Source organism: Mesoplodon bidens (assembly GCF_964165515.1).
Source record: "Mesoplodon bidens genome assembly, chromosome: 15".
NCBI lineage: Eukaryota > Metazoa > Chordata > Mammalia > Artiodactyla > Ziphiidae > Mesoplodon > Mesoplodon bidens.
In genome coordinates, this window is record NC_138171.1 from 67,932,048 (window position 1) to 67,958,200 (window position 26,153).

A 26,153-nucleotide genomic window follows, 5' to 3' on the forward strand; every position below is an offset into this window, starting at 1 on the left:
GAGCCCGCAAGCCACTACTACTGAGCCCACGTGCTACAACTACTGAAGCCCGTGCGCCTACAGCCTGTGCTCTGCAGCAAGAGAAGCCACCGCAATGAGAAGCCCATGCACCTCAGCGAAGAGTAGCCCCCACTCGCCGCAACTAGAGGAAGCCTGTGCACAGCAACAAAGACACAACGCAGCCAAAAAGAAATTAATAAATAAATTTATAAAAATGTGTATATACATAACAAAGCTTCCCCTTTCCACCGTCTTTAAGCATACAGTTCAGTGGCATTAAGCATATTCACATTGTTTTGCAACCATCACCACCATCATCTCCAGAAGGTGCTCATCTCCCCACAGTGAAATCCTGTGTCGATTAAACAACGACTCCCTGTGAACAATAACTTTAAAGGGAGGGGTTTGTTGGCTGATGCAGACCCGATGCAAAAATGAGTGGAACGATTAGAAAAGCCTGTTCATGGGGTTAATTGGCAGACTGTCTGCGAATTTTACAAGTTTAAGGATGGGGGAAATTGAGACTTGGTAGGAGCATCAGCATCACCAGGCCCCTTTGAGGGTGTGGTTGTAGGTCTCCCTGTTGGGCCATCAGGATTTGGGGCTGTGAACATCGACGTCAGGGAGCGTGAACTGCAGTCTCTTAGACCCTGTACAGCTTTGGGCTGCTCCTCATGGAAAGAAGAGTCATGGAAGGATTCTCTTCATAGGTTCTGTCCCCTTTTCAGTTGCGCTGGCCCAAAATTAATCATTATTTTTATTAGGTTGAAGACATGGTTTTGAATAGCATGTGTAGTTTCTTCTCCATTTATGATTACAAAATTGCATTTAGATGCGAAGAGAAATGTCTAATAGGATAATCACTGAAAATGTTAAAACGGATTATTTCTTGATGGTGGATTTAAAATGATTTTTAGTTCCTTCTTTGCTCTTTTCTCTTTTAGTGAAGTCTTTTACAGTGAGACTGTGTTATTCATATTTCTGCAAAGTACTTCCCCATTTGGGGCTGTGAATTCATTATCTGTTCAATATGAAGTTGGATGAGATGTGGAGCTGGGGGTGTCCTCCTCTCTGAGGATGAGCCAGGCAGCCAGGCCTTTCAGGTCCCTGCCCCTTGTTCTATTCTGATTTCATCTCAGGAATAGTTTCCACAGCTGAGAAAGGCTAAACCCAGAGTGGATGGTACCTCACGTTAACTTCAGCTCTGAAATTCAGAGAGTCTATTGTTTCTGCCCTCTAAAGAGCTTAGGAAAGTATATGTGCAGGGGTGATGCCTGGAATATTTAGTAAAGGTCAGCACTGTCCGTAAGAAATGCCGGCTGGAGCAGGCCCTGGGGCCTCCTGATGGCATTGCTTAACATGGTGTTTAGCGCTGCCTTTGAGTGGTGGAGGGGGACTGGGATGGGGGCTGCTTAGGGCAGTAGTTACTCATCACCAGTTCAGCCACACAGCAGCCTTGCACGTGTAACATGGGAGGAACAAGTGCACGTGATTAAGGGGAACAGTGATACTCATCTATGGAAAGCGAAAAAGGAAGTAGAATTCTATCCTGAGAATATTCCAAGATATTATCCTTCCTTTTCCCCCCTCTATTCATACTCAGAGTATAAAACAACACATGTTTCCCCCTGAAGTTTACCATTCCTGTTTGTGCTTTTCTCCCAGCCTGTTCTGCTTCTGTTTCAGGTGGTCATGCTGGCGATGTACAACTTGTCCCTGGAAGGTAGTGGGCGTCAGGGCTATTTCCGGTGGAAAGAAGACATCTGCGCTTTCATTGAGAAACATTGGACTTTTTTGCTTGGGAATAGGTAATGTGATTTTTAAAAAATCTTATACTTGAATGAAGATGTAAAGAATAAAGTATATGAGACTTGAGACAGCCTAATGCAGGCCTTTAGAGAATTAGAGTAATTACTTGTGGCAGTTACTGAGAATTTTTTAATCCAGAAAATGTTGTTACTTTAAGTTAAAAATCGAAGTGGAAGTTTACGTAATTACAAGGGTAGGTTTCCATACTTCTTATCCTACTTTCGGAGGAAACTGTTGGTTTCTACTGAGCAGGAAGACAGTTGAACAGATTCTTAGAATGTTAAAAAATAGAGACTTTGATTAAATAAGGCAGTTTAATAGTTGGGTAGGTGACTAATTTGAGGATAGAGGAATATTATGTCCTTTTAAAATCAGTGCCTTATAGGAGGTCAGAAGAAGAGAAATGATGGCAGTTATTGACTGCACTCATTTAAGTTGCTCTTGGTTAATTATTAGTATTTGTGTTTATTAACTCTGGGAGGTAGAAAGCGTTGTATACTGTTTGGTATTCACAGTGCTTGGCCAAGTCTGGGCACATTAACACGCATATGGTTTATTCCTTGGATACTCTTTTCATCATGATGCTTTGAATTTGCTGCTGAGTGCTTCTCCTCCGTGACCCCTCCTTGGTTCATCAGACTTAGGGGTGCCGGGGCACAGACATCCACACCAGATGTTTTAACTAAGGGTCCATGTGCATCTAGAAAGATTTTTATTGCTATTAGAGGGTAGCAAGTTTGCAGTTGCATTGGCGGATTGTTTGAGATTCTTTTTCTTTAAAAAAAAATTATTTATTTATTTAGCTGGATCTTAGTTGAGACATGCGGGCTCTTAGTTGTGGTATGTGGGATCTAGTTCCCTGACCAGGGATTGAACCTGGGCCCCCTGCATTGGGAGCGTGGAGTTTTAACCACTGGACCACCAGGGAAGTCCCTTGTTTGAAATTCTGATTGTTAGTTGCCTTCTGAAGTCCTGTGTGAGATTCATAAATCTTACATAATTGGGTTGGTGTGGACACGGTAAAGGTCAGAGCAGGGACTTTGTGCTTGTCCTCACCTGGAACTCCCTGCAGCCCGTTTTCTCGGGTGCTGAGAAGTCACAGCTCTGCCAAAGTTGCTGAGGAATCATGGAGGGGTGACCTTCTGCAGGCTGCTGTGAGGGAAAAATAGAACTGAAAAATAGAGCTAAGAAAAGAATTGACCGCATAACTGGTTCTTTTTCTTAAAGAAAGGAAATCTGTTGTCTTAGTTTAATGATGTAGCTCTGTTTATGGCACTGAATACACCCCATTTATAAGGGACAAGGAAGGGAAAAAAACTGATAAAATTAGATCTTGGAAGGTGTTCATGATCTTTCAGTGCTGTTCTGCCTGGTGGATTGTCTTCTGGAAGAAGTTGGATTTAAATTGCCTGTTTTAAGGAAGTTGGCTTATTTTAGCAGCAGGTGCTCAGTTTCATTTGTTCATTTGTAGCGCATGTTCTGAGAGGCATCAGCTGAGGCTCTTTTTCTTTTCAATACTTTACTGAAAGACATTAATTACTCTCCAGCTTCTTGTAATTCAACCATTAAACTAGTGGGTTTTGGCCATATTAGTGTATCACTTGAATTATCGTTTACTTATTTAAATCAAGTCACTGAAAAAAAAGAAACTTCACACCACCCTGGTAAGTGGAAAACCCATATCACTTACATAAACAGAATGAAACTGTAAAAATAAGTGCACTAAAAATAAAGCAATGCTATTGACTTGTAGCTAGATCCCATGACCTGTAAAGGTAGTCTGAAACCCTCTTTCCTTTTTTTTAATCATACGATTCCATCTATATATTTTTTTCATCCAGGTGTATTGATATGTAATTGACATACAGCACTGTATGAGTTTAAGGTGTACAGCATAATGATTTGACTTACATACATCATGAAATGATGACCACAAAGTTTAATGAACATCCATCATCTCATATAGATATAAAATTAAAGAAATAGAAAAAAGATCTTTTTTCCTGTGATAAGACCTCTTAGGATTTACCCCCAACAACTTTCCTGTATAACATTCAGCAGTGTTAATTTTATTTATCATGTGGTACAGTACATCCCTAGTACTTATTTATCTTATAATTGGAAGTTTATCCCCCCACCTCTGGAAAATCTAATGTCTTTTTCTGAGTTTGTTTTTGAAGTATAATTGACCTATAACACTACATTAGTTCCAGTTACACAACATAGTGATTCAGTATTTCCATACGTTTCAAACTGATCACCACAGTACGTCTAGTTACCATACATCACCATACAAAGATACTACATAATTATTGACTATTTTTCCCCCCACTATACATTTCATACCTGTGACTTATTTATTTTGTAACTGGAAGTTTGTACCTCTTAATTTCCCTCACCTATTTCTCCCCTCTCCCCACCCTCCTCCCCTCTGGCAACCACCTGTTTGTTCTCTGTATCTGTGACTGTTGCTGTTTTGTTATGTTTCTTCATTTGTTTTGTTTTTCAGCTTCCACATATAAGTGAAATCATACAGTATTTGTCTTTCTCTGACTTAACTTCACATAATACCCTTAGCATAATACCCTCTAGGTCCATACATGTTGTCACGATGGCAAGATTTCATTCTTTCTTATAGCTGAATAATATCCAATTGTGTGTGTGTGTGTGTGTGTGTGTGTGTGTGTGTATCACATCTTTTTTTCTGCACTTCTTTACTGGAGTATTATTGCTTTACAATGTTATGTTAGTTTCAACTCTATAACAGAGTGAATCAGCTATATGTATACATATATCCCCATATCCCCTCCCTCTTGCGTCTCCCTCCCACCCTCCCTATCCCACCCCTCTGGGTGGTCACACAGCACTGAGCTGATCTCCCTGTGCTATGAGGCTGCTTCCCACTAGCGATCTGTTTTACACTTGAGAGTGTATATATGTCAGTGCCACTCTCTCACTTCATCCCAGCTTACCCTTCCCCCTCCCCGTGTCCTCAAGTCCATTCTCTATGTTTGCATCTTTATTCCTGTCCTGCCTCTGGGTTCATCAGAACCATTTTTTTTAGATTCCATATATATGTGTTAGCATACGGTATTTGTTTCTCTCTTTCTGACTTACTTCACTCTGTATGACAGACTCTAGGTCCATCCACCTCACTACAAATAGCTCAGTTTCATTTCTTTTTATGGCTGAGTAATATTCCATTGTATATATGTGCCACATCTTCTTTATCCATTTATCTGTCGATGGACACTTAGGTTGCTTCCATGACCTGGCTATTGTAAATAGTGCTGCAATGAACATTGTGGTACATGACTCTTTTTGAATTATGGTTTTCTCTGGGTATATGCCCAGTAGTGGGATTGCTGGGTCATAGGGTAGTTCTACTTTGAGTTTTTTAAGGAACCTCCATACTGTTCTCCATAGTGGCTGTATCAATTTACATTCCCACCAACAGTGCAAGAGGGTTCCCTTTCCTCCACACCATCTCCAGCATTTATTGTTTGTAGATTTTTTGGTGATGGCCATTCTGACCGGTGTGAGGTGATACCTCATTGTAGTTTTGATTTGCATTTCTCTAATGATTAGTGATATTGAGCATTCTTTCATGTGTTTGTTGGCAATCTGTATATCTTCTTTGGAGAAATGTCTGTTTAGATCTTCTGCCTATTTTTGGATTGGGTTTTTTTTTTTTTTTGATTGACCTGCATGAGCTGCTTGTATATTTTGGAGGTTAATCCTTTGTCAGTTGTTTCATTTGCAAATATTTTCTCCCATTCTGGGGGTTGTCTTTTCATCTTGTTTATGGTTTCCTTTGCTGTGCAAAAGCTTTTAAGTTTCATTAGGTCCCATTTGTTTGTTTTTATTTCTGTTTCTCTAGGAGATGGGTCAAAAAGGATCTTGCTGTGATTTATGTCAAGGAGTGTTCTTCCTGTGTTTTCCTCTAACAGGTTTTTTTTTTTGCTTTTCTTTTCTTTCTTTTTTTTTTTTTTTGTAGTACACAGGCCTTTCACTGTTGTGGCCTCTCCCGTTGCGGAGCACAGGCTCCGGACGCGCAGGCTCAGCGGCCATGGCTGACGGGCCCAGCCACTCCGTGGCACGTGGGATCTTCCCGGACCGGGGCACAAACTCGTGTCCCCTGCATTGGCAGGCGGACTCTCAACCACTGCACCACCAGGGAAGCCCTAAGAGGTTTTTTTTTTTAATTAACTAATTAATTTATTTTTGGCTGTGTTGGGTCTTTGTTACTGCATGTGGGCTTTCTCTAGTTGCAGCGAGAGGGGGCTACGCTTCGTTGCGCTGCACAGTCTTCTCATTTCAGTGGCTTCTCTTGTTGAGCATGGGCTCTAGGGTGTGGCATGTGAGCTCAGTAGTCGTGGCCCGCAGGCTCTAGAGCGCAGGCTCAGTAGTTGTGGCACACGGGCTTAGTTGCTCCGTGGCATGTGGGATCTTGCCTGACCAGGGCTCGAACCCGTGTCTCCTGCATTAGCAGGTGGATTCTTAACAACTGTGCTACCAGGGAAGTCCCCTTCTAAGAGTTTTTTTACTCTCTGGCCATACATTTTGGTCTTTAATCCATTTTGAGCTTATTTTTGTGTATGGTGTTAGGGAGTGTTCTAATTTCATTCTTTTACATGTAGCTGTCCAGTTTTCCCAGCACCACTTACTGAAGAGGCTGTTCTTTCTCCACTGTATATTCTTGCCTCCTTTATCAAAGATAAGGTGACCATATGTGTGTGGGTTTATCTCTGGGCTTTCTATCCTGTTCCATTGATCTATATTTCTGTTTTTGTGCCAGTACCATACTGTCTAGATTACTGTAGCTTTGTAGTATAGTCTGAAGTCAGGGAGGCTGATTCTTCCCGCTCCGTTTTTCTTTCTTGAGATTGCTTTGGCCATTTGGGGTCTTTTGTGTTTCCATACAGATTGTAAAATTTTTTTGTTCTAGTTCTGTGAAAAATACCATTGGTAGTTTGATAGGGATTGCATTGAACCTGTAGATTGCTTTGGGCAGTATAGTCATTTTCACAACGTTGATTCTTCCAATCCAAGAACATGGTATATCTCTCCATCTGTTTGTATTGTCTTTTATTTCTTTTATCAGTGTCTTACAGTTTTCTGCATATAGGCCTTTCTCCTTAGGTAGGTTTATTCCTAGGTATTTTATTCTTTTTGTTGCAATGATAAGTGGGAGTGTTTCCTTAATTTCTCTCTCAAATTTTTCATTGTTAGTGTATAGGAATGTGAGAGATTTCTGTGCATTAATTTTGTATCCTGCTACTTTACCAAATTCATTGATTAGCTCTAGTAGTTTTCTGGTAGCATCTTTAGGATTCTCTATGTATAGTATCATGTCATCTGCAAACAGTGACAGTTTTACTTCTTTTCCAATTTGTATTCCTTTTATTTCTTTTTCTTCTCTGATTGCCGTGGCTAAAACTTCCAAAACTATGTTGAATAATAGTGGTGAGAATGGACATCCTTGTCTTGTTCCTGATCTCAGAGGAAATGGTTTCAGTTTTTCACCATTGAGAACGATGTTGGCTGTGGGTCTGTCATATATGGCCTTTATTATGTTGAGATAGGTTCCCTCTGTGCCCACTGTCTGGAGAGTTTTTATGATAAATGGGTGTTGAATTTTGTCGAAAGCTTTTTCTGCATCTATTGAGATGATCATATGGTTTTTCTCCTTCAGTTTGTTAATGTGGTGTATCACATTGATTGATTTGTGTATGTTGAAGAATCCTTGCATTCCTGGGATAAACCCCACTTGATCATGCTGTATGATCCTTTTAACGTGCTGTTGGATTCTGTTTGCTAGAATTTTGTTGAGGAGCTTTGCATCTATGTTCATCAGTGATATTGGCCTGTAGTTTTTTTTTTTTGTGACATCTTTGTATGGTTTTGGTATCAGGGTGATGGTGGCCTCATAGAATGAGTTTGGGAGTGTTCCTCCCTCTGCTATATTTTGGAGGAGTTTGAGAGGGATAGGTGTTAGCTCTTCTCTAAATGTTTGATAGAATTCGCCTGTGAAGCCATCTGGTCCTGGACTTTTGTTTGTTGGAAGATTTTTAATCCCAGTTTCAATTTCAGTCCTTGTGATTGGTCTGTTCATATTTTCTGTTTCTTCCTGGTTCAGTCTTGGAAGGTTGTCGTTTTCTAAGAATTTGTCCATTTCTTCCAGGTTGTCTATTTTATTGGCATATAGTTGCTTGTGGTAGTCTCTCATGATCCTCTGTGTTTCTGCAATGTCAGTTGTTACTTCTCCTTTTTCATTCTAATTCTGTTGATTTGTGTCTTCTCCCTTTTTTTCTTGATGAGTCTGGCTAAAGGTTTATCAATATTTTGTTTATTTTCTCAAAGAACCAGCTTTTAGTTTTATTGATCTTTGCTATTGTTTCCTTCATTTCTTTTTCATTTATTTCTGATCTGATCTTTATGATTTTTTTCCTTCTGCTAACTGTGGGGTTTTTTTGTTCTTTCTCTGATTGCTTTAGGAGTAAGGTGAGGTTGTTTATTTGAGAGTTTTCTTGTTTCTTCAGGTAGGATTGTATTACTGTAAACTTCCCTCTTAGAACTGCTTTTGCTGCATCCCATAGGGTTTGGGTCATCGTGTTTTCATTGTCATTTGTTTCTAGGTATTTTTAAACTTCCTCTTTGATTTCTTCAGTGATTCTTGGTTATTTAGTAGTGTATTGTTCAGCCTCCATGTGTTTGTATTTTTTACAGTGTTTTTCCCCTATAATTGATATCTAGTCTCATAATGTTGTGGTTGGAAAAGGTACTTGATACAATTTCAATTTTCTTAAATTTACCGAAGCTTGATTCATGACCCAAGATATGATCTATCCTGGAGAACGTTTCATGTGCACTTGATAAGAAAGTGTATTCTGTTGTTTTGGGTGGAATGTCCTATAAATAACAATTAAAACCACCTGGTCTGATGTGTCATTTAAAGCTTGTGTTTCCTTATTTATTTTCATTTTGGATGGTCTGTCCATTGGTGAAAGTGGGGTGTTAAAGGCCCCTACTATTGTGTTACTGTCGATTTCCCTTTTTATGGCTGTTAGCATTTGCCTTATATATTGAGGTGCTCCTATGTTGGGTGCATAAATATTTACAATTGTTTTATCTTCTTCTTGGATTGATCCCTTGATCATTATGTAGTGTCCTTCATTGTCTCTTGTCTTTATTTTAAAGTCTATTTTCTCTGATGTGAGTATTGCTACTCCAGCTATGTTTTGATTTCCATTTGCATGGAATATCTTTTTCTATCCCCCATTTTCAGTCTGTACGTGTCCCTAGGTCTGAAGTGGGTTTCTTGTAGGCAGCATCTATACGGGTCTTGTTTTTGTATCCATTCAGCCAGTCTATGTCTTTTGGTGGGAGCATTTAATCCATTTACATTTAAGGTAATTATCAATATGTATGTTCCTATTACCATTTTCTTAATTGTTTTGGGTTTGTTTTTGTAGGTCTTTTCCTTCTCTTGTGTTTCCTGCCTAGAGAAGTTCCTTTAGCTTTTGTTGTAAAGCTGGTTTGGTGGTGCTGAATTCTCTTAACTTTTGCTTGTCTTAAAGGTTTTAATTTGTCCGTGGAATCTGAATGAGATCCTTGCTGGGTAGAGTAATCTTGGTTGTAGGTTTTTCCTTTTCATCACTTCAAATATGTCCTGCCACTCCCTTCTGGCTTGCAGAGTTTCTGCCGAAAGTTCAGCTGTTAACCTTATGGGGATTCCCTTGTATGTTATTTGTTGCTTTTCCCTTGCTGCTTTTAATATTTTTTCTTTGTTTTTAATTTTTGATTGTTTGATTAATATGTCTTTTGGCGTGTTTCTCCTTGGACTTATCCTATATGGGACTCTGTGCTTCTTGGACTTGAGTGACTATTTCCTTTGCCACGTTAGGGAAGTTTTCGACTATAATCTCTTCAGATGTCTTCTCAGACTCTTTCTTTTTCTCTTCTTCTGGGACCCCTATAATTCGAATGTTGGTGCATTTAATGTTTTCTTAGAGGTCTCTGAGACTGTTCTCAATTCTTTTCATTCTTTTTTCTGCTCTGTGGCAGTTATTTCCAGTATTCTCCATTCTTCTTCAGTTTTTCTGCTATTGATTCCTTCTAGAGTATTTTTAATTTCATTTATTGTGCTGTTCATCATTGTTTGTTTGCTCTTTAGTTCTTCTAGATCCTTGTTAAACGTTTCTTTAATTTTCTCCATTCGATTTCTGAGATTTTGGATCATCTTTACTATCATTACTCTGAATTCTTTTTCGGGTAGACTGCCTATTTCCTCTTCATTTGTTTGATCTGGTGGGTTTTTACCTTGCTCCCTCATCTGCTGCATATTTCTGTGTTTTCTCATTTTGTTTAACTTACTGTGTTTGGGGTCTCCTTTTTGCAGGCTGCAGGTTCGTAGTTTGTCTTATTTCTGGCGTTTGCCCCCAGTGGGTGAGGTTGGTTCAGTGACTTGGGTATGCTTCCTGGTGGGGCGGGACTGGTGCCTGTGTTCTGGTGGGTGGGGCTGGACCTTGTTCCTCTATGGGCAGGGCCGCATCCGGTGGTGTGTTTTGGGGTGTCTATGAACTTAGTATGACTTTAGGCAGCCTCTCTGCTAATAGGTGGGGTTGTGTTCCTGTCTTGCTAGTTGTTTAGTATGGGGCATCCAGCACTGGAGCTGAGTCTTAGTGTTGAAACAGAGATCTCTGGGAGAGCTCTCTCCAATTAGTATTACATGGGGCCAGGAGGTCTCTGGTGGTCCAGTGTCCTGGACTCGGCTCTCCCACCTTGCAGGCTCAGGCCCGACACCCGGCCGGAGCACCAAGACCCTGCCAGCTTCACAGCACAGATGAAAAGGAAAAAAGAAAAAAATAGAAAACAGAACCCCAAAACAAATGGTGAAAGCAAAATTAAACAGACAAAATCACACAAAGGAATATACACACACACTCATAAAAAGAAAAAAATGGAAAAAAAAAGACAGCCCCAAGACAAATGATAAAAGCAAAACTAAACAGACAAGGGACTTCCCTGGTGGTGCAGTGGTTAAGAATCTGCCTGCCAGTACAGGGGACGTGGGTTCAATCCCTGGTCTGGGAAGATCCCACGTGCCGCAGAGCAACTAAGCCTGTGTGCCACAAGTACTGAGCCTGCGCTCTAGAGCCCGCAAGCCACAACTACTGAGCTCACGCCCAACAGCTACTGAAGCCCATGGCCCTAGAGCCTGTGCTCTGCAACAAGAGAAGCCACCATGTACTGCAATGAAGAGTAGCCCCTGCTCGCCACAACTAGAGAAAGCCTGCACACAGCAACAAAGACCCAACACAGCCAAAAAATAAAAAATAACTAAACAGACAAAATCACACAAAGAAACATACACACACACACACTCACAAAGAGAGACCAAAGAAAGGAAGATAGCAACCAAACCAATAAACAAACCCACCAATGAAAACAAGCACTAAAAACTAAACTAAGATAAACATAACACCAAAAACAAATCAAATGCAGAAAGCAAACCCCAGGTCTGCAGTAGCTCCCAAAGTCCACTGCCTCAGTTTTGGGAACATTTGTTGTCTCTTCATGTATTCCACAGATGCAGGGTTTATCAAGCCGATTGAGGGGATTTACTCCACTGCTCCTGAGGCTGCATGGAGAAATTTCCCTTTCTCTTCTTTGTTCGCACAGCTCCTGGGGTTCAGCTTTGGTTTTGGTCCCACCTCTGTGTGTAAGCTGCCTTCAGGCCTCTCTGTTCCCTGCCCAGACAGGAGGGTGTTAAAGTAGCGGCTGATTAGGGCTCTCTTGCTCACTCAAGCCAGGGGGAGGGAGGGGTACAGTAGTCATAATTCGTGCCTGTGGCAGCAGAGACCAGCATATTACAACAGCCTGAGGCATGCCGTGTGCTCTCCCCGGGAAGTTGGCCCTGGATCACAGGACCCTGGCAGTGGCGTGCTGCACAGGCTCCCAGGGAGGTGTGGGTAGTGACCTGCACTTGCACACAGGATTCTTGGTGGCAGTGGCGGCAGCGGTAGTGGTCCATGCCTGTCTCTGGGGTGCGAGGTGATAGCTGTGGCTCACACCCATCTCTGGAGCTCGCTTAGGCGGTGCTCTGCCGTCTGTGGGCACACAGAGCAAGAAGCCCTTCTCCTTGTGCACTCTGAAATTATGATCTCTTGCCTCCCCGGCAGGTCCAGACTTTTTCCCGGTCTCCCTCCTGGCTAGCTGTGGCGCACTGGTCCCCTTCAGGTTGTCTTCACGCAGCTAACCTCAGTCCTCTCCCTGGGGTCTGACCTCCAAAGCCCAAGCCTCAACTCCCAGCTCCCACCCGCCCCGATGGGTGAGCAGACAGGCGTCTCAGGCTGGTGAGTGCTGGTTGGCACCGATGCTCTGTGTGGGAATCTCTCTGCTGTGCTCTCCTCTGTGGCTCCGAAGCTTCCCCCCTCCACCACCCGCAGTCTCTGCCTGCGAAGGGGCTTCCTAGTACGTGGAAACTTTTCCTCCTTCACAGCTCCCTCCCAGAGGCGAAGGTCCTGTCCCTATTCTTTCGTCTCTTGTTTTTTCTTTTTTCTTTTGCCCTACCCAGGTATGTGGGGATTTTCTTGGCTTTTGGGAAGTCTGAGGTCTTCTGCCAGCATTCAGTTGGTGTTCTGTAGGAGTTGTTCCACGTGTAGATTTTTTTTTGATGTATTTGTGGGGAGGAAGGTGATCTCCACGTCTTACTCCTCCACCACCTTGAAGGTCTCCCCGTCACATCTTCTTTATCCTTTTATCTATTGATGGGCACTTGGGTTGCTTCCGTGTCTTGGCTATTGTAAATAATGCTGCAGTGAACATAGGGGTGTGTATATCTGTTCAAATTAGTGTTTTGTTTTCTTTGGGGAAGTACCCAGGAGTGGAATTGCTAGATCATATGGTAGTTCTATTTTTAATTTTCTGAGGACCCTCCATACTGTTTTGCGTTGGCTGCACCAATTTACATTCCCACCAGTAGTGCACAAGGGTTCCCTTTTCTCTACATCCTCACCAGTATTTGTTATTTGTTGTCTTTTTTTAATCACAGCCATTCTCACAGGTGTGAGGTGGGAGCTCATTGTGGTTTTGATTTGCATGTCCCTGATGATTAGTGATGCTGAGTATCTTTTCATGTACCTGTTGGCCATCTGTATGTCTTATTTGGGAAAATGTCTTTTCAGATCTTCTGCCCATGTTTTAATCGGATTGTTCATTTTTTTGATGTTGAACTGTATGAGTTCTTTGTGAGGCCTCTTTCTTGATCAAAAAGGGAGACTATGTGTGTTAGTGAGAATTTAAAGCAACTTACTTTCTCCTTGATCTAACCAGAGGAGTGAAAGAGAATTAAAAATTACTCTGTGACTCCTTGGCACTCAGTTTCCTGCCTCATTCCCTTTGGGAACTCTGCTTTAAGCATCAATGATTGGAAAAGCCCCGAAACCACTCACCTGAGATGGTCTCCAGTACTCAGATGTGTCCATGTATGAAAACGCAGACTCACTGCCTCCGCAATTAAACACTTCTCATAACTGCTAAAGCTTCACAGTCTGCTATCCATGGAGCATACTTTAAAATTCTTAACAATGTTAACCATTTCTCATTTGCCAATAGGATCTGAGAGAATAGTATACTGTATAATGAAGTTTTAAATTTGAATACATTTTCTTTCAGATCTTATATGTCCTTAATATTTTATTAAGGTTTAAATGTATAAAGGTTTATTAAGGGCTAACCTAAATAACTTTATGTACCTACTGTAGAAGCAAGTTAAAAAGTACACAAAAGCTTAATTACTACAGTTTAATTTTATATGTGGTCATTTAATGTGGTTTTACAGTCCTGGCCTTGAATTGTTCCCAAAGTTATAATTTTGATTAGTGAAGAATAGTTTGAATATTTTTTCTATTACCATATTTCATTTATTTTAAAATAAACAGTTTTTCCCACTTTGACATCTCTGACAGCTGGATACATCTTAGAAGTGATGGTGTGTCATAGCTTACTTGATAGCTAGTTTTCCTTCTTGTACACAAAATGGTGTGTCTTAAAGTCAGTGGATCTTATGTTTGATGAAATATGATAAAACACATTCATAGTATTTAAAATTAAAAATATTATACAGGCATATCTCAGAGATGTTGCAGGTTCAGTTCTAGACTGCTGTTGTAAAGCAAATATCACAATAACGTGAGTCACATGAATTTTTGATTTCCCACTGCATATAAAAGTTATGTTCACATTATGCTGTAGTCTGTTAAGTATGCATAGCATTATTTTTAAAAAAACAGTGTACACACCTTAATTCAAAAATACTTGGGCTTCCCTGGTGGCTCAGTGGTTAAGAATCCGCCTGCCAATGCAGGGGACACAGGTTCGAGCCCTGGTCTGGGAAGATCCCACGTGCCGCGGAGCAACTAAGCCCGTGCACCACAACTACTGAGCCTGTGCTCTAGAGCTCGCAAGCCGCAACTACTGAAGCCTGCACGCCTAGAGCCTGTGCTCTGCAACAAGAGAAGCCACCGCAATGAGAAGCCTGTGCACCGCAACAAATAGTAGACCCCACTCGCCGCAACTAGAGAAAGCCCACACACAGCAACAAAGACCCTACGCAGCCAAAAATAATAAATAAATTTAAAAAAAAGACTTTATTGCTAAAAGATGCTAACCATCGTCTGAACTTCAGCAAGTTGTAGGAGTAACATCAGAAGTCACAGATCACAGATCACCATCACAAATACAATAATAATGAAAAACTTTGAAATACTACAAGATCTAAAATATGACACAGAGACATGAAGTGAGCAGATATTTTTGGAAAAATGGCACCGATAGACTTGCTTGATTCAGGGTTACCACAGACCTTCAGTTTTTAAAAAACACAGTATCTGTGAAGTGCAGTAACATGAGCTATGCCTGTATGATGAGGGCTCTGGGAAGATGGCAGAGTAGGAAGCACCAGAAATCTGTCTGCCCACCTCGGTAGCAGTTGCATTGGCAGAATCCAGTGTAACTTTATTGGAACTCTGGAGTCAGCTGAAGGCTTGCAACTTCCAGAGGAAGCCTTGGACCATAAATTACAATCAGTGTTGGTCAGTTTTAACCGTGGCAGACAGCCATGCACATATTCCTGGAGCAGCTTGCACACAGTATGGGATCCGGGGTGGACACAAAGGACGCTCGCTGTCCTCCAAATATCATATCTGTGCTGATCACTGACCGTTGCTTCTGATCACAGAGGTGCTGATAAAGGCGTGGGCGGCCTTTGTTGTTGCACGTCCTCCATTGTTGCAAGCCCCTCCCCGTCTGGCTGAGGTGACTTTAAAGGGACTTACAGGGCTGGCACCTACCTCCCCACTTTCACTTTCCTCTTTGTCCCCTTTTTGGAGCCAGACGTTGAAGACTAAGACATTCAAAAGCAACCACATATACAGGGGAGTTAGCCACCCTGCATGTCCAGGGGGAGGCACAGGCTTAGACATGAGCTGAGAGGACCTTGAGTTTCTGCTCCAGCTGATCTTTGGCACAGAGACAGCCTGCACCTGTCAGAAACCAGTAAACCCCAGGGAAGGAGGAGAGTCTGGTGTCCAGAGTTAACACCTCATTAGATTCAAATGTCCACTGTCCAACAAAACACAAGGAATACAAGGAACAAGGAAAGTATGGCCCATTCAAAGGAAAAAAATAAACGAATGGGTTCGTTCTGGTCAGACCGCTGGGCAACAGGAGGGGGGCCTGGAAAGGTCAGAACGAGGTGAGACCTCGTTCTCCTCTGACCCAGAATGCGGGGGTCATTCTCCTGTCTCAGATATGTGCTCATGCCTTTATAAAGTTTTTTTGTTTTTTGTGGGGTTCTTTTGGTTTGTCTGTATTTTTCTAGTACATCTCTGTTCCTAAGGATACTTTTTTCTCTTGCCTCTCCAGCAGTATTTTTCATCTGTTAGGCTGACTTTCCTATGAAAAACTGTTCTTTAGGATTTCTGGTCATTGATTTATGTTTTCAAGGTGGAAATAGAACAGTTTCCTTAAAAAAGCACTTTTAACAGGAACCTGAAATAGTGGACATTTTACATATCATTTAAAATTTTTGTTGTATACATTGTTGTGTAGTTATTTTGAAGCGCTTGCTGTATTTTGGGGGGGGTTGGTCAGAGTTGGTAATTCCCCCAAGGTTCAACTCTGTGTTTGTGGGACATACCATATAGTTTTATTCCTACTCTACTATGCGAAGGCAAGTAGCAGACTGAGGGATGCATCCTTCTCCACGGGTAAAATGAACTGTTTACCAGGGCTAATGACTCTCCTGCTTTCTTTCCTGAGAGTTGTGTTTAACTCATACATAAAAGCAGGTCAAGTTAAATAAAATTAGCCTGTAGAACTCCATAATCATGGATAAGACGTGTTTTATGAGCTTTGTTTGAATTAACTTCATTTAATCGCCACAGCAGTCTTGCACGTTCTATTATCCTAATTTTAAAGATGAAGAAACTGAGGCAGCTAGAAGGTGGTGGAGCTGGGATTTGAAGCCACGCAGAACCCCGAGCCTCTCCCTTATCCAGTGTGTTCTGTTCCTTCAAAGACGGGAAGTTCCATAGCCTGTCACAGACTTGGAGGCAGAGACTGCACTGTCTATGTAAGGGTAGAGTTGAAAAGCCAGTAATTTTTAAATGCTTGGACTCTCCAGGAAAAAGACCTCCACCTGGTGGAGCACGGTGGCGGGCTGCCTTAGCGTGGGGAGCCCCATGTACTTCCGCTCGGGAGCTCAGGAATTTGGAGAACCGGGATGGTGGAAGCTCGTCCACAACAGGCCCCCTACCCTGAAACCCGAGGGAGAGAAGCTGTCCATCTCCACTCTGAAAGTGAAAGGTACTGTCGTGAGCTGAGAGGTGCCAGTGTAGACAATCCGCTTTTACTAGGCACGGAGCCCTTGCCTCCCCGGAGCCGCTCTGCCCCACGTTTTTATTCTAACACAGTTGCTTATGCCGTAAATAAATATTATACAAAAAATGTTTTATAACTGCCTAATCAAGTTACCAGTTTAATAAATTTCCTGTAGTATCTGAAAGGTTCTCTATTTTCAATCTGTTTGTTTATGGTTTTAATCTTTTTAGTATGCAGAATTTTAAATATACAAATGTGAAGTAATATAGTGAAGTAATATAGTGAATCCCATGGTACCTTTGTCTTCACTTCAGCAGTTAACACTGGCAATCTTGGGGGGTTTTTTGGTTTGTTTGTTCGTTTGTTTTAAATATTTATTTATTTATTTGGCTGTGTTGGGTCTTAGTTGCGGGTCTTAGTTCCCCCTCGGCATGTGGGATCTTAGTTCCCCAACCAGGGATCAAACCCTCGTCCCCTGCATTGGAAGGTGGATTCTTAACCACTGGATCACTTGGGACGTCCCAATCTCATTTTATCTTGGCCCCTGGGTCCTTTCTCCCAACCCTCCACACATCCCCACCCTCGGATTATTTAGAAGCAACTTCCAGGCATCAGCACTTCCTTCTTAAATATTTCATGATTTATCTCTTATCCATAAGGGCTCTCTTTGGTAGCCTAATCATAATGCCATTTTCACACTTATAAAAAATTAACAGTAGCTCCTTATATCACACATTGATCTGATTTTTTTTATCTGAAAAGTTTTTAATGACCTTTTAAATTTTTAAAAATATAATTGGGAACAAATCTCATAGTATTGAAGGTGTAAAGTCTGAACGTTCCCCACATGCCCACCCTGCCTGCAGCTTCACTCCAGCAGAGCCACTGCTGTCTCTTGTGAAGCTTTCAGAAGTCCTCTCTGCATATTGAAGCATTTTTTTTTACTAAAAATAACCCCATAAACTGATTCATACTATATTACTTGTTCTCCATTTTTTCCCCACTTACCAGTATACATTGGACATCTTCCCATAATAGTACATGTAGATCTACCCTATTTTCTTTTATTTCATTGCATTCCATTGAATGGCTATGTGATAATTTATTAAACCTTTACCCTGTTGATGGACATTTTGGTTATTTCTGTCCATTTTTGGTATTTCAACAATACTATAATTACACACATTTGCCAATTTTTTGTGATGAGTTCCTGGAAATAGGTTGCCGTATCAAAGGGCATATTTATTCAGAATTTTAATCATATTGCCAAATTACCCTCCAAAAAGTTGTAATAAAATTATGCCCTATCAAAAAGGCATGAACTATCCATTTTCCCCCTACACTCTCTGAGCATTATCAAACTTTTAACGGTTACCAATTCCAGTAGGAGAAAGACGCTGCAGAAGTGTTTACATTTGCATTATAATTCCTTTTTCCTGGTTAAGAGAAATCTAAATCTTGGTTTAGGGCATTCACTTAACATTTTTCTCTTTCAAACATGGAAGTAGAGTCACAATAAGGTAGAAGAAGAAGCTAACGTTGAATAGCTATTAAAAAATTTAGATATTTATTCTTTTCCAGCAGCCTCGAAACCAACTTTAGATCCCATCATTACTGTCGAGGGACTTAGAAAGCGGGTGAGTCGGAATCCTGTGGAATCTGCCATGGAATTGAAAGAGAAAAGGTCTCGCACTCAGGAAGCGAAGGACATCCGGAGAGCCCAGAAAGAGGCGGCTGGCTTTCTTGACCGCAGCACCTCCTCGACGCCTGTGAAGTTCATCAGCCGAGGACGCAGGCCGGATGTGATTCTGGAAAAAGGAGAAGTGATCGACTTCTCGTCCCTGAGCTCCTCCGACCGCACCCCGCTGACAAGCCCATCTCCTTCCCCGTCTCTGGATTTCTCTGCCCCTGGGACCCCTGCCTCTCACTCAGCCACGCCCAGCCTGCTCTCAGAAGCCGATCTGATTCCAGACGTGATGCCGCCACAAGCCTTGTTTCACGGTAAGACGGCCCGTCCTCGGGTCTCTTGGGTTGTGTGTGGCCCTGATGGCAGTGTGTGTGCTGTCCCTGTGGGCGGCGGGTCCGCATTCCCCTCCTGCTTTCTGCTCTGCGCAGATGACGATGAGATGGAAGGCGACGGCGTCATCGACCCCGGGATGGAGTACATCCCACCCCCTCCCGGCTCTGCCGCCTCGGGGCCAGGGGTTGGAGGCAGGAAGAAGGTCAGAGCCCCTGAGCAGATCAAGCAGGAGGTGGAGAGTGAGGAGGAGAAGCCCGACAGGATGGACATCGACAGCGAGGACACAGACTCCAACACGTCCTTGCAAACAAGGGCTCGAGAGAAGAGGAAGCCCGTGCTGGAGAAGGACCGGAAGCCCAAAGGGCCCAGGTTCACCCCCGTGAGCATCTACGAGGAGAAGCTGCTCCTCAAGCGGCTGGAGGCCTGTCCTGGGGCCGTGGCCATGACCCCGGAGGCCCGGCGACTGAAGCGGAAGCTGATTGTCCGGCAGGCGAAGAGGGACCGGGGGCTGCCCCTCTTTGACCTGGATCAGGTTGTGAATGCCGCGCTTCTGTTAGTGGACGGGATTTATGGGGCCAAAGAAGGAGTTTCCAGGCTTCCAGCTGGACAAGCCATGTACAGGACGACCTGTCAGGACTTCAGAATCCTTGACCGGTACCAGGTAAGTGTTGTCCTCGCTCTCCAACTCCTGGGGCCGCAGCTCCAAGGAGCACGTGGGCATGTGGAAGAAAACAGCAAGGGAGAGAGGTACAAGAATGGCTGGGCTGTATTTTTTTTTATTTGTCCAATATGAACTCCTTTCATACATCTGATTTTGGATTTTTGTTTTCCTTTTGGAGGTTCCAGAAGGAACCTAGATGTTCTCTTTGTATCTCTTAGTCCCTGAGGGTGGCTGTACATGATTTGGGTCATGGCTTTGATGGACAGGTTTGTTGAGGACATACAGCATACTGGACACTGAGCTGAGCAGGAGTGAAGGCGTGTGGACATCTGTGTAGTTAGGTGACACCCTGCAGAAAGAGCAGCTGGGGTCAGTGTGGGGCAGCGTGGCCGGAGGATGCCTGTGTGTGAGCGCTCCCGGGAACAGTTGATTCCACCCAGAAGTGCTGGAATCCGCCTTCCCACGGCAGGACGGCTTCTCTCCTGTATCTTTGCTGGAGTTTGCTACTAACCATCCTTTAACTGGTTTTGCTAATCTGGTGGCTGTAAAATGAAACCTTGTTTTTTATTTACATTTCTTTGATGACAGGTGAAGTTAAACATTTTTCCTGTTTCCTAGTTGTTTGTGAATTGCCTGTTTGGACTCTTTGCACATTTTCCTATCTGCTGCTTTGGACACTAGTGGGGTCCGGTCTTTGTTGCCAGTGTTCTGATGTTACCCAGTGATGATACCACATGTGGGGCTTTTCTTCCCTGGGGCTGGGCCTTTGCTCTGTGGGCCTTGCCATTTGAAACGCTCCTTTTTTTTTTTTTTTTTTTTTAATATGTATTTATTTTTTTGGCTGCATTGGGTCTTATTTGTGGCACGCGGGATCTTCTTTGCGACATGCAGAATCTTTAGTTATGGTATCCTTGATCTAGTTCCCTGACCAGGGATTGAACCCAGGCCCCCTGCATAGAGAGTGCAGAGTCTTAGCCACTGGACCACCAGGGAAGTCCCTGAAACGCTCCTTCTTGAGTTCTGGAATTTCCTAGCTTCTATTTTCTCTGGTTTGTCTCTTTAGAGCACCCCTCTTGTTTGGATATTGGACGCTCTAGACCAGAGATTTGCAAGCCTTTTCTGTAAAGGGTCAGATAGTAAGTAGCTGTGGCTTTGCAGGCCAGCCCTGCTGTGCTGTGTGGGAGCAGCGTACATGATACATGATGAAGGGGTGTCGCTGTATGCCAGTAACATGTATTTACAAAAGCAGGCTGGATTTGGCCTGTGGGGTCTGTAGTTTGCCAAAGACCCTTGCTGTAGCTGGATCCCCTTAATTTTCTTTATTTCCCTATTTCCCAGCTTTCCTTTCCTGGGAAGTAGTAACCTGCCTGCCTACATCCTAGAAGCCTCATAGGGAGGACCAGGAGCTGACCACACAGTTGTTAAACTTCACCTGAATTTCCCTGTTTTCAGGACAGAGCTTCCACCCTTGGCTGCCTCAGAATCTCTTTGGAGCCGCCAGAGTCTAGCCTGCCCCTGGAGGGAGGAGTCATTTCTGGATGTGAACGGCAGAGGTGTCATTGGAGCTTTAACCTCTTAACTAAAGAGACGCTCAGTCCATAGCCACCCTGCTCACCCTCAACTTCAGCAGGACCTGATGCCCCCATTGCTGCGTTGTCCTGAGGCACTGTCTCTGGCCTGTCCTCACCACTGCCTCAGGTTTTGGCTCTGCTGGTCTTAGTCACTTGCCAGTTACTCATATGCTTTCGTTGCTGTCATCTGCTCACCTCTCCTTTGTTCTCATAGGTTTGTCTTTTTAATCCCTACACTTAATTTTTAAAAGTATGAAATGCATTGTACCCATAGAAGAATATATAGAACCTATGGATATAATTTAGAGGTTAATAAGTTATTTGACTATGAATCTAGCTCCTGGGTTAAGACACAGGGCATTAAAAACACCTTAAAGGGCTTCCCTGGTGGCGCAGTGGTTGAGAGTCCGCCTGCCGATGCAGGGGACACGGGTTCGTGCCCCGGTCCGGGAAGATCCCACATGCTGTGGAGCGGCTGAGCCCGTGAGCCATGGCCGCTGAGCCTGTGCGTCTGGAGCCTGTGCTCCGCAACGGGAGAGGCCACAAGAGTGAGAGGCCCGTGTACCGCAAAAAAAACAAAAAAAACAAAAAAAAAACACCTTAAAGAGCCTTCTGGGCACTGCTTGCTCCCCCCAGAGGGAGCCACTTTCTGAGTTTCAGTGCTAATCATTCCTCTGTCTTTTTAACATCTTTATCCCTAAACGGTGTACTTTTAGTTGTTTTTTGTTTGTTTGTTTGTTTTGAAAACTAAGTAGGAAGCACAGATGGAGCTGTGTAAGGAAATTGCTGCTATTAGATGAAGGCTTCCAGGAGAAGATAAGCTTGACGGGCTTTTTGGGTCACTGATGTAGATTGACTTGTGTCCCCAAAAGTGTATATTGAAGTCCTGACCCCTGGTGCCAATGAATGTGACCTCATGTGGAGATAGGGCCTTTGCAGGTATAAGTAGTTAAGCTGAGGTCACACTGGAGTAGGTTGGGCCCTTAACCCAGTGTGACTTCTGTCCTTACAAGAGGAGAGACACACAGGAGACATGCCATGTGATGACTGAGGCAGCTTTTACAGCTTTTAGAGTGATGTGTCTGCAGAGCTAAGGGGCAGCAAGCCTCGCCAGCCACACCAGAAGCCAAGAGAAGGACATGGAATAGATTGCTACCCAGAGCTTCTGAGAGACCACGGCCCTGCTGGCACCTTGATGGCTGGCTTCTGGCCTCCAGAACCATGGAGAAGGAATACATACATTTCTGTTGTTTAAGGCCCCCTGTTTGTGCAGTGTTGATACGGCAGCCCCAGCAAACTCGTCCAGTTGTGTTCTGGCTTCAGCTGCCGTGATGTGACCCCTTCCTGGGGAAGTCGGTGGCTAAGGTCGTTCAGGAGTCCTGGGAGTTTGAGCATCAGCAGGCTGCAGTGTGTACCAGGGAATGTGTGGAAATCTGGTCGGGGTGGTGGGGGGTGGGTCCCTGTCCTGCGTCAGGGCTGCCGTGCTTCCCTCCAGCTTATCAGAGGTCAGGGCAGTTATCTGTGGGGTAAGTGTCCTCCGCTGACCCAGAGAGCCCGTGGAGGGAGCAGGGGAGCCTCACATGGCGTTGTGAACCAAGCTGAGCACGGACAAGCCTCCTCGGGTTTACAAGACGGTCCAGTGGGGCAGAGGCTTAGTGGCGGTAGCCTCAGGATGTCTGCCCCTTGAGTCACACTTGTCGCTCTGTACTGGCCGCCATCGTGGTCCTGGCATCTCCCCTCGCCGGAGCCCCATCTTCCCCTCTGCTGAATTGAACCCCTTGTCTCCTGCTCCCCATCTTTACCTTTTCATAGGTTTACTCCCTTCTTTAGTAGCTTCCAGAGGAAAGCTGCCCAGGAAGTAAACTTTGAGACCTTGTGTGTCTGAAAGGCCTTGAACTTAGAGCCAGAATCCCCAGCTAGCGCTGGGTAAAGCTGAGTGCCAGCTTAACAGCAATGCCGGAAGGAAGCCGGCAGTGGAGCAGTGCTTTCAGAGTCTTCGGAAAAGCTAGGTTGAACAGGGAATTCTAGGCCAGTGAGTCCTCTGCCGAGGACCCCCAGTGTCACTTCCTTTAGACCCTTAGGCCAGTCAGAGTCCCTGTAGAAGACTCTTCAGTCTCGGGACCCTTGTGGCCACCAAGAGAGGGGGACTCGGCCTTCAGCTGGTGCAGGCCTCACCCCTCAGTGCCACGTGAGCTGCCCGTCCAGAGCCTGGTTAGGCCTTCTGTAGAGCTGGGCCCCAGACTCCTGTGGGGAGGGCAGCCACCCCGCGGGTGGGAGGGGGGTTGGAGGTTTGGGGCCTTCCTGTTCCGCCCACAGCTTTTACCTGCTCCTTAGTTTTTCCCAGTTCCAGAGGAACCTGGTGCTGCCACCTGGGTTAATTTAGGAGGATTCTGCAGTACAGGTTGGGCTGGTTCTCACTTCACTGAAAGCCAGCTTGGGATTTTGGCTTTAAATCTGCTACTTTGTGTCCATCTGCTTCCCAGTTACTTTGGTTTCTTCTCCTGATCTTTTTGTTCTTGCCTGCTTGTCTTTTTTTTTTTTTTTTTAAGTCTGTTTCTTGTAGTTGGGTTTTGGGAGGAAATAAAATTGGATGTTTGTGTTTAATCCCCCATCTTAACCTGGAATTTTACTATCACTTTAATGCAGTTACATAGGGGAGCAGCCGTAAATGCATTTGTTCAATCCATTCTCTTTCTTGTCTTCTGATCAACATATTCATAGCTGTAACTGTCTCTATAATATTTTAGCCATGACTCATGACCTTTGAAATGATGTGATTTTTTATCAGTCAGTACTTTGTGTTTTGTAGTTTTTCTCAGCATTTCCTCTTTAACCCAAGAGTTATTTATTTAGTGGTAAATAACTCGTAGTTTTCTTAGATACATGAGAATTTTTACAGTATCTTTTAGTAATTGATTTAATTTCTAATCAAATTATATTGCAGTCAAAGAAAATAGTCTATGTGATGTTGAATCTTTTCTATAAAGAAAATTGTATGTTCTATTTTTCTTCTTTTTATAGGTCCTAACTTAAGACACGTATTGATTTTTCTCTATTAATTTTTAATATTATCATGTGCTCTTCACCCTGCAAACAAAAAAATACCTTTGTGTGCTCTCCTTTGCCTTTTTTCTTTTGTGTTGCTTGTTTAGGTACCAGTAAATCTCACTAAAGTGTTCACTCAGTCTCACTTCCCATTGCTTCTTCCGGGTTAACTTCTTGCTAGAGTACTTCGTCTAATAGTTCTTTAAAATACGGTCTTTTTGAGGTTAATTTTTAAACCAGTATGCCTCAGAAGATCTTCACTTCACTCTTGCATTTAAATGCTAACATAGTTGGATATAAAATTGTCTTTTTGTTTTTTCTTATAACGTTTTAGCATTATTACTCCATCATCGTCTTGCTGTAATGTCGTTCCTGGAGCCACAATGTCAGGCTTACTCTTGTTTCTTTGTAGGTGGCCTCCTTTTTTATTGTCCCATGTCCTGAAGCTTTCCGAGTTTTCTCTTTGTTTTTGATCTTGACTTGTGTTCATACGTTTCAAGTGTTTTTTGCTCTCATTTTTCTTGCTTGGCACCTCTTCTCTTTCAGTTACATGTGTCCGACATGCTTCTTGGTGTTTATCCTCCTTGTTCTGTGAGCACCTTGGGACTGTGGTTTTGGTCTGGTGTCTCATTAACTTGGGGAAATTCTCAGTTGTTATTGCTTCAGGTGTTTCTTCTGTTCCTTTTTCCTCCTTCTGCTATTCCCATTATGCATATATTACACCTTTTGTAGTTGTACCACAGTTTTTGGATATTCTGTTCCGTTCTGCCTTTCTTCCCTTTGCTTTTCAGTTTTGGCAGTTTCTGTTGACATGTCCTCAAGCTCAGGAAGTCTTTCCTCAGCCACGTCCGGTCTACCAAAAGCCATTCTTCATTTCTGCTACAGTGGTGTTTTTTTTCTCTCTTTTTTTTTTTTTTTTTTGCGGCACGCGGGCCTCTCACTATTGTGGCCTCTCCCGTTGCGGAGCACAGGCTCCAGACGCGCAGGCTCAGCGGCCATGGCTCACGGGCCCAGCCGCTCCGCGGCATGTGGGATCTTCCCAGACTGGGGCACGAACCCGTGTCCCCTGCATCGGCAGGCGGACTCTCAACCACTGCGCCACCAGGGAAGCCCTGCTACAGTGGTTTTGATCTTAGCATTTCTTCCTTATTCTTTCTTAGAAATTCCATCTCTGCTTAAATTACCCATCTGTTCTTTCATGTCCTCTACTTTGTCCATTAGCCTTTAACATGCTAATCATAGTTATTCCCGGTTCAGTAATTCCAACATCTCTACCATATCTGAGTCTGGTTCTGATGCTTCTGTCTCTTCAAACTGTGTTTTTGCCTTTTAGCTTGCCTTGTAATTTTTTGTTGACAGCCAAGGATGGTGTCCTGGGTACAAGGCACTGTGGGAATAGGCCGTCCATGATGTGGTGGGGAGGTGTTCTACAGTCCTGGGATTGGTCCTCGGTCTCTAAGTGAGCGTGTGCCCCTGGGCTGAGACTCCACAAGGGCTTCTCAGTTTTCCTTCCCAGTTAGGTGGGACAGGGTGGCTAGAGGGGGCAGGGACTGGCTATTCCCTTCCCTCAGGTAGGTTAGGCTCTGGCAGAGTAGTTTCGCCTGAGGGCATCCTTGTTAAGGAGCACAGATACCCTGACAGTTCAAAATGAGCCGCTGCCAATGGCAGCAGGAGGGGATTTTTCTTTGATCTTCGCAGTGAGCACCTGGTAGAGCCTGCTAGAGGTAAAACTCACCAAGTGCGGGGCCTCCCTGGTCTCTGTTCACTCAGACTTGTCCCCGCTGAGCCTCCAGCAGTTCATCGTTTGCAGGTAAGGTTTTCCCCTCCCAGCACTGCTTCCCGAGGCTTCTTACTCCAGTAGGTTGTGAACCTCTGTATCCACTTGTCTGTCTCCAGTCTCCGAGGCAGCGGTTTGCCCTGTGACCTTACTTCTCTGATGGGTCGGAGAAGAGTTGTTGATTTTCAGCTTGTTCAGCCTTTTCCTTGTTATGGTGGAGTGAGGACTTCCGAGCTCCTTACATGCAGGACTGGAACCCGAAGGGAAACTCATGCTTCTTTATTTTGGGAAATTCCTCATCATGCTCTTTAAATACATTCCTCCTTTATTTTTTTCCTCCCCTTCTGGACTCCTAATATGAATGTTGATGCCATTACTTCTTTA

General features: G+C 43.7%; 1 protein-coding gene across 2 annotated transcripts in view; it reads left to right on the forward strand.

Moving 5' to 3' along the window:
• Positions 1-26,153, forward strand: part of KAT14 (lysine acetyltransferase 14) — a 42,710-nt gene that overhangs the window by 8,221 nt on the left and 8,336 nt on the right. The window contains exons 3-6 of one of the 2 annotated variants that reach the window (XM_081255552.1): positions 1,687-1,808; positions 16,499-16,680; positions 18,277-18,696; positions 18,811-19,376. In XM_081255552.1, the coding sequence (XP_081111678.1) occupies positions 1,687-1,808; positions 16,499-16,680; positions 18,277-18,696; positions 18,811-19,376 (1,290 nt within the window). The remainder of the gene's footprint in view (positions 1-1,686; positions 1,809-16,498; positions 16,681-18,276; positions 18,697-18,810; positions 19,377-26,153) is intronic. The other variant, XM_081255553.1, reaches the window with a different exon arrangement.